At 31.9% G+C, this 9,240-nt stretch overlaps 1 protein-coding gene across 1 annotated transcript in view; it reads left to right on the forward strand.

Annotated features, from left to right (window-relative positions):
• The window catches only part of URI1 (URI1 prefoldin like chaperone), a 66,198-nt gene extending 57,452 nt beyond the window's left edge, over positions 1–8,746 (forward strand). The window contains exons 7-11 of the mRNA XM_007470930.1: positions 369–543; positions 1,887–2,220; positions 3,995–4,137; positions 4,923–5,169; positions 7,934–8,746. Of these exons, the coding sequence (XP_007470992.1) occupies positions 369–543; positions 1,887–2,220; positions 3,995–4,137; positions 4,923–5,169; positions 7,934–8,116 (1,082 nt within the window). The 3' untranslated portion in view covers positions 8,117–8,746. The remainder of the gene's footprint in view (positions 1–368; positions 544–1,886; positions 2,221–3,994; positions 4,138–4,922; positions 5,170–7,933) is intronic.
• The last annotated feature ends 494 nt before the right edge of the window (positions 8,747–9,240 follow it).

Here is a 9,240-nt window from a genome sequence, read left to right on the forward strand (position 1 = left end):
TGACCATTTCTGCTTATGCATTTTTGAAGCTTTCAAGCAGCTCTTCACAGTCTTTAATATGCTTGTGAATCCTCTGGGGCTCTTGTTAAAATACAGATTCTGATTCAGCAGGTCTGGGGAGGCCCTGAGAGTCTATACTTCTGAAATGTTCTCCAGGGATGCCAGTACTGCTGGTCCTTGGACTACACTCTTAAGTAGCAAGATTCTAAGAAGACATACATCCTTGGAGGTCTACTGTTTGGCTTAAAAATCATGCCCCCCTCTTTCTCAACAACCCCTCACCCCAAGAGAAAATCTTATTAAGTCTAGGTTTGCGCCTTTTAAAAATTGGCTTTTAATAAACAGCCTTTTTTTTTTTTTTTAAATAGCAAAACACCGAATTGCTCATAAACCTCACTCCAAACCAAAAACTTCAGATATTTTTGAAGCAGAATTCTCAAATGATCTAAAATCCAAGGATCTGCTTGCTGATAAGGAACTGTGGGATCGACTTGAAGAATTAGAGAGACAAGAAGAATTGCTGGGTGAAATTGATATTGATAGGTACCTAATGACAAAGTTCCTTACACACATTTCCTTATAAAATATGTGCTGATTGAAGAAAATACAGAAAAGCATGCTATACTAAAATATCAATAACCCTACCACCCTAAAATAAATATTCTCTAGAATATTTTCTTTTAAGGCCATGTGTTCATGCACATGCCAGTGCATGTGTGTGTACAGAAATACACAAAATCAATATTCCTATTTTTTATTATAAAGTTTCAGCCCTATTTTGTATAATAAAGTAAGATATACCAGATACTTCACTTTTAATAATTATGGATGCTTTATATATTATATTTTAAATGAGTTGTTTTTATACTATAGTCAAGATAATGCTGTATGTTTGAATGACTTGTTAAAAAAGAAATATGTGCATTCAATTTAAGTTTGTTGCTGTAAAATGTTTATCCTTGCTTTCCTTTGCAAACTTTTCTGCTTATTGAGCAGGTAATTTGTAATCTGGTCAAGTAGTTATAGATATGAAAAACTTTACCAAATTGCCATTTGAAATACATATTAGCACTCAGAATTATCAGAGTGCTCAATGAAAACTGTTACTCTAGAAATTCCTATATTATTTTGCTTAAATGATATGCAGAATTAGTTACTGTGAAAAATAAGACATGAAGCACAAAGGATATTTTTTTCACTACCATTTCACCTATACTTAGGTCTTTTTGATTAACTGATACTGTTTAATTTTTGTAAATCAGTTTTTAATCTTATGATTTTCTTGGTCACGATTCTTTTTCTACTTTTGCGTGATGTTATTTCAGTTTGTTGCATTTTGGGTTTTGTTATTTTTATAAGGTCCTCAAATCCTTTGTAGAATGAAGCAAGCATGAGAAGTGTATGTGTATAAATCATGCACATATGTAGAAATCTTTTTTTTAAATTACAATAATACATGCTTATAAAATATTTTGATTATAGAAAGAGAAAAGAATATGTTATAGTTCTGTGGTTGTAGTTTCTGGTCTTTAAATAGAGATAACATATTCTCTATGATTTCTTACAAATTTATGATTGTATTATTTGTATGGTATTTTATTGTATATGGCCAATATCCTCCTTGCAAAGATAAAAAAATATCTACTGTATTCTACTTCTGTTTGAATAACTACAACATATAGAATTAGCATATTAATTATTTATTATTATTATTTAGCAAATTAATTAATATTATTAATTCATTTCAAAACATTTTATTAGCCTAGAAATCTAGTTTAAAAATACCTTATGCAAAACCTTAGTTTTTACCCTTTGAACTTAAGTGCAAATTAGAATATGTAAAATTCTAGTGTGTTTGTTTGATCTTGTTAATTTTCTTTTTCTAGTAAGCCTGATACTGTGATTGCAAATGGAGAAGATACATCCTCTGAAGAGGAAAAGGAAGATCAGAACATAAATGTGAATATGATGAATCAAGTAATGGACTCTCTCACTCCCAGCAATTGTTATCAGAATGTTACAAATTCAGAACTGTTCAATGGTCAAGTGAATAGTCAATGGAACTGTTCAATTAATGGTTCAAATTCTTATCACAATAATGAAGATGAAGAAGAAGATGATGATGGTGGTGGTGATAATGAAAATGACCATGATACTTTAGGGGCTGAAGATAATTCTATACCAACAATATATTTTTCTCATACTGTCGAACCTAAGAGGGTTTGTATACTTTTAACTTTACTAATTTTTCATATAATTTGAATATTAGAGATCATCTACGATATTCTTTAAAAGAGCAATATTAACAGGGATTAATATTGTTGATAGTGCCAAACAAGAAAACCATCTTTTGCCTCTTGCTCTGACCAATTTATCTAAAAAGAAAAAGGAAAAAAAATGTCTAGATAGTTAGCTGGTATTGGTCCATTGTTCTCTGAAGCCACAATAGAATTTGAAATTTCGGGTTCTGGAAGGAGATCAGTTTGAGTGACAACTACTGTTAACTCCACCTGTCCTTCATTCAGAAAGCTTTCTTAAGAATTCTAGAGTTAATTTGGGCATTTTGGTGTATTTAAGACGAAAGTGACTTGCATTAGTTAAATTTTTAATTATATCAGGTTGTTTCTATGTGGGCATTAAATGAATAGGAGCATCATGAGCAAAAAGGAAAGATTTAGAAGGAAGTAAAAATTAGTTCCATTTCTCACAAATTAAATATAAACATCCATGGGTGGTAATCATGATTTTAGAGTTTTGATATTTTAGACCTGGGGGTTACTAGAGAGAGGTCTTCTAATACAGGTTTTTAAGTTTTCTTAGTATCAAAAGACTTTTTGTTCCCTCCATACTTATTGTAGAATACCCAGTTTTAAAATCCCAGATCAAAGCAGGTTGGATCTCACTGAAGGAAGGACCTTAAACTCACTCCCTTGCTCTCTTGGCCTCATAATACAGCTTTAAGGAGCTACTGGGAATTTCATCTTTCTAATTTGTCTTTCTCTAGGAAACTTAGGGCCTAGAAGACCATAGAGCTAGTTAGTAATAAAACAGGGACTCCTTTTTCTCAGTTTGGTGCTTTTTTTTTTTTTTTTTTTACCACAACAAGGTACCCTCGCAGGGTTTGCCTGTATCAGAGGTAAGGGTCTGTGGTAGCAGTCTTAAATGCCTGAGGTTATTATTTAATTGAACATGTTTAAGACATATTGCTATTTCTTAGGTCAAGATTTCCCTGCTCTAATGTGAAGTGAAATACTTATATGGTGTTTTAAAATATATATTCTAATACTTCAAACTAAAAGGAGCATCTTGGAATTCTTTGGAAAAAATTGACCTATTAGCCAGGAAAAAAGTTTGTTTTGTGATTCTCGTTTCAGGCTTTAAATTAGTTTTCATTTAGATAAACAGGAAGAATAAATAATATTTGCAGGAATGTTATGGGGAATAACAGTCATTAATATGGAAAGATGGTGTAAATACCGAGTAGGGATAGAAGAATAATGTATTAATCCTGAACAGGGTTGATTTTTATTTTCTGGTCCTTAAATTTTAAAAAATTAGAGGTATTTTAAACATTCGAAATAGTTAAGCATTATCCAATATTGTTTTTATGACTTAAATTTTATATTCTTACTGAATATTTATTTTGGTTAATTGTGCTGTTTGTTTTGAAATGCGTGATTTAAGCCAAAAACTTATATCAGAGTAATGGGTGATGTGAAAGCTTATAATAATCTAGCATTTAGTTTGTGTGTATTTTGCTTTCTGTGTAATAATAAAGTCACTGATGACTAGAATTGGTCACTTAAGGCATAATTTAATACTGTAGAAGTATGATAAGGACTTGTTAGCCTTAGCTGATAATGCACATCATTTCAGTGTCAAAAAATGTAAACTGCCTCTATTACTATTATTTCTTTAATTGTAGAGTTTATTGGTTTTACTTTTGGCCTTGATTTCTCAAAAGGATCATAATTTTTTGCTGTGAAATTTTTAGGTACGAATAAATACTGGAAAAAATACCACTTTAAAATTCAGTGAAAAGAAAGAAGAAGCCAAACGTAAGCGAAAGAACAGCTCTGGCAGTGGTCATTCTCCCCAAGAGCTGCCTATGATCAGGACTCCTGCTGACATTTACAGGTGAGTGGTATTCACAGATAGCAGAGCAGTCTGCTCTTCCATTCTCATTTTTTGCAATTGAGTATATACAGGAAAAGGTTGCTTGTAACACAGAAGGCTCTCACTGAAAAGTGAGGTATTCTGATAGAGTTAGCTTAGTGTTTTAAAGGCTCTCACAGGAGCTGCTGAGCCCTCACCACAGCTTCTCAGTTCAAAGCAATTGGAATGTTGCTTGGTTTTTTGCTTTTGCTCCTCTTTGCCAGTGCTTTTAAAACATTCCCAATCTAGTCAAAAAATGTTGTATGTTAACTTTAGAATGAAAGTTTGTGTTTCTAGTGTGCTGGGGCAGCACTTTTCCTATCACAGCTATGACAGTGCTTGGCATGTGCTTTACCTTTCCACAGAGTCAAAGTTAAGTATGCTATTCCAATTTTTTGTTGTATTGTTCAGAAAGCTGTCATTTGAAAATACCTACTGTTTTCATGACGCTTATTTGTAAAATAGTGAAAATTGCTAAATGACTTCTGAGCAGGTCTAAAATATATGTAGAATTTTGGCAAATCATGCTGTTGTCACCCAGAACTTGTGTATAAATAAATGGCTGTATTTTATTAGGCCAAACAATAATAAAAGTAATATAAATATGTCATTTGAGGCTACAAAACAATTGTGATGGTGAAAATTTTGGATATAAGTTTGAATAAAACATTTCAGATTGATTTCTAGAAAAGATTTTTTAAAGTCCTTGTAAATTTATCCTCAGTTTTATGAGTTAACTAAAGAGTATATATTTTTTGATATTATAGAGTCTTTGTTGATATCGTGAATGGAGAATATGTCCCTCGTAAGTCCATCCTGAAGTCTCGCAGTAGAGAGAACAGTGTTTGCAGTGATACCAGTGAAAGCAGTGCTGCTGACTTTGATGATAGACGGGGAGTCTTGAGGAGCATTAGCTGTGAAGAGGCCACTTGTAGTGATGCTAATGAGAGCATTTTGGACGAGGAACAAGAAAATCATCAAAAGAAACTTTTGCCTTTATCAGTAACACCTGCGGTATGTGTGTATCTTTAACTCTTTATTTTATATAGTATCTTTGACCAATTTTTGTGAGTTAAAAAGGTGGTGGTATCTCCATTTCAAAGGGGTATGCAATTCATTTTCCCCATTTTGGAGTTGAAAAGATTTTTTTTAAATTGTAGCTGCTGTATCTTCCAGGTATGGTCTGGAAATCATTAATCTTATTCTTAAATTATTTTATATAATTATTTATTGAAGTTAATCGACAGAGTAATGGCATTGTTTATCTTGTAGCTTCTTTAGTTCATACATATATTTAGTCTCAAAAGTCATAGATCATAATTAATTCTAGGCTTGTACTTTTTTGATAATTAATAATTTATAAAAACTTAAGTCACTAGCAAGCACAATATAGGTATTATAATAAAGTAGTTCAAAATGAAAGTATTACCACTCTTGAAGTTCTATTTCTGTGAAATAGGAATTTTAAAGTATCTTAATTAGCATATGTATTTCATTTTTGGCTAGAATTTTTTTTTTTTTTTTTGGCTGCACCACACAGCATGTGGAATCTTAGTTACCTGACCAGGTTTCGAACCCGTGCCCCATGCAGTGGAAGCATGGAGTCTTAACCACTGGACTGCTAGGGAAGTCCCATGTCTAGAAAATTATTTAGCAGCTTATTTTAAATAAATTCCACTAGATCAGACTTACAGTCATTTTATGCTAGTTCAAGTAGCAGATTGTACTTTTCTCTTTTAAATGCTTTGGTTGAGTTAAAGAAAAAATATATACATGACAGATAATTATCTATAGTCCTTCTATGTTTTGGCTCGTGCCAGTGAAATTTTTAACTCTTTGGAATTGTGGAACCATTTTACAATCTAGTGAGAGCTGGAGATCCTCTCCTCAGAAAAATGAGTGCACACACATATACTCTTACCAACCATGTTGCACATAGTTTTGTGTGTGGGGAAAGGAGGGGTATTGGGAGATACCAAAATAGAAATGTTATGGTTTCCATTATACCCAGACTTGATATTTTTTTACTCTTATGTTTGGTGGGTATTTTAGATTTTTAATTTAAGAAGTATTTAGGAAGACTGGGGAACTCATACCATATCAAACTGATATACCCATTTGAGTATAAGTCAAATACATATAAAAATATATATCTTTATATATGAATAAACATATGTAGAACTTCTGTTGCTTTTGCTAAATAATCCCTAAGTGGTACTGATCGTACTAAATGGTAACTGGGGATGGAGGGGTCATTGGTAATTAGGAGCAGTATGTATGATTAGAATATTCTCCTTCCCTTCCCCCAATATAATGATTTCAGTTGACCTGTAGAGTATCTTAACTTATTTAATAGTCTTCCCTACTGTTAGAAAAACAGGTGGTAGACTTTTGCTGTTTTTAAGTATCTGAAAATTAGGTTTTTGTAAGGACTTAATATATTGTGGTTTAGCTAGAGCTCAAGTCTGGAACTTATTTTCATTTCATCCTATTTAATAGCTTTGCATTTTGTATTGAACTATTACAGTTAGCACCTAGATGCTATAAATTTTTTAACATCAAAATAAATAGTTCATGGGATTATGGCAAGTACTTTGAAAGATATCTTTTTTGATATCTTTAAATGTTAAAATATTCTTTTTCAAAAGCATTTTTAGTATAATAAGAAGGCTCTGTGCTCATTGTGATAAAATAGAGTTTTTAGAAAAGTAGACTTTGAATTTCTTTTAAGAGTTGGACTCCACCCAAGGTCTCAAAGTACTGTGGGAGGGTCAGGGCATTTTTGGTTTTTGTTTCTTTGGTGGGGCAAGTTGGTGGAGGTTGGCTTTTTAAACTATTCAAGTGATACATTGTCATTTTGTACACTTGGTAGACAAAGTCAAGCTAAATATACATGAAGGTTTACATGTCAAATTTTAATTTGTACGTAATGAGTCTTTAGAAGATGAAAGTGAGGGGGTTTCAAATACTAGAAATCTTGGGGGGAAAAATCATAACTTCTTGATTTTGATAGATCTGTACATAAAAAGACAGAAAGACGTATCTTTGGTTTTATTTCCATCATTTTGTATACATTACATACATACATTACATACAGTTGACCAAAATTAAGTCCATCAAATATCTGGTTGAAATTAAAGACTCATTTTTTGTGGTGCCTTGATTTCTCTCATTGAATTAATTGTATGAAAATTTGAGACTGTTACTTATTTCCACTAGCACCAGCACTTTCAATTTTCAGTTTCTACTGATCTCAAATAAAAATGAGGCAAGATGCAATAAAATACTCAAATAATTGCATGAATGAACACCACCCAAGAGATGTCACTGCTGCTGAAACTAAGTTCTTGGCTCACAGGCAGCATGGCCACCATAGGATAGCTCATTCATCAGCTGATGTTTGACACCCTAATAGAATTCTTAATTTTAATACATTATTTTTCACAGCATGGTCTGGATATAAAGGGAATGTATGAAAGTTGAGGACCTTTTATTTACCCATTTTTAAAAAATCCCATGTGAACATGTTTTTTATATTTTTGTTTTCTTGCATGTGTACTATTAAAAAATCTACTTATATTTGGTGGTGTAATTAAGATATATTTTAATGGTACTTGATTTCTATGAGCAATTTGTATTTTGACGTTGTAGTTCTATCAAAAAAATCTTATGAATTTACTTTTAATGAAAAGAAATGTCTAATTGGCAAGTACAGGGTAAAGATTTTGTGGACACCTTATTTGCATTTTATTATCATAATCTCACTTTTGTCTTCCAGGCTTTTTCTGGAACTGTAATAGAAAAAGAATTTTTGTCACCTTCCTTAACACCACACCCAGCCATGGCTCATCCTGTGCTACCCACCATTCCAGAACGAAAAGAAGTTCTGTCAGAAGTATCAGAAGGAACTACAAAGAGGGTTTCAAAGTTCAAAGCTGCCAGATTGCAGCAGAAAAACTAGGGCCTGCCTAGCAAATGGGAGTTTACATCCTAAAACCTAGTTTTGCAATTGTTTAGAATAAATATAGCAAAATATGTTACATGTAATTTGAAATAAGCCATCCTGAGTTAATTTGACAGCAAGTTCTCTTACTGTTATCAATGGTGTTAAAAAGAAATCAAAGTAAATATTTAAATACTTTAATATTCAGCTTGTTTCATTAATTCTCTGAATACTGTCAGCACTCTTGTTTAAGTTTGCCTTATGAAGTAGTGGCAGCATTTTGAATTATTTTTCAAAGAATACTGTTCATATGCATTGTTTTTGTGTTTTGAACTAAATACCGGCAGTTTTGTACCAGCTGTGATATTGTGCATACCATATGGACCATTTTAAAGAAACTTTTAAAATTTCAAATAGATTCAACAATTATATTACTTGCTTTAGCATTTTAAAGGCACTTTAAAAAAATCTACTTCTTGTAGGTTTTGCAGCTAGGTGGCTATTTAAAAAATCTCCCTCTTTGACTGTCATTCTGTAATCTCTAAGACAGAAAGCTGCATGTACCCAAGGGAAAGTTTCTTTGATTGGAAGAATGGTATTTTGTAAATTTTTTTTAAGTAAAAATTTTATGAAACTTGGTCTCTAAAATGTTGTGAACTTTATGATTCAGAATCAAATATAGAAATGTCTTTGATTCATATATGTTACATGCACCACACAATGGATCCTTGAATTCTTATAATTCCATAGGCAGTTCTTCCCTAGTGTGTGCAGTTTTAACTGGCATTATATTTTGGGAGAGAAGGAAAGGTTGTCTAGATGATAAAAATAAATAAATAGATAAATAAATAAAATTTTAAAATAAGAAATTTTATGTTTTAATCTCCCAAACATTTTCATTCTTTAAGGTACTTTCCTAGTAGTAAATGATTGAAAAACATATTTACTTTTGGTAGAACTCCTTAAAATAAAGAGAAATTTATTCTAACATTGAAAATTACACTGCAAGTGTTAATCATTAGCTTGATGCATGCTAAAATGTAGCTTTTAAAAAGCATTCTGCATTAGTACTAAAATAAGCCATCAAGGCCAGTCCACCCTCCTCTGTTCATGGCTAAATATTTAAAGGTTATTTATAGCTT

This window comes from Lipotes vexillifer, unplaced genomic scaffold (genome assembly GCF_000442215.2).
Source record: "Lipotes vexillifer unplaced genomic scaffold, Lipotes_vexillifer_v1.1 scaffold182, whole genome shotgun sequence".
NCBI lineage: Eukaryota > Metazoa > Chordata > Mammalia > Artiodactyla > Lipotidae > Lipotes > Lipotes vexillifer.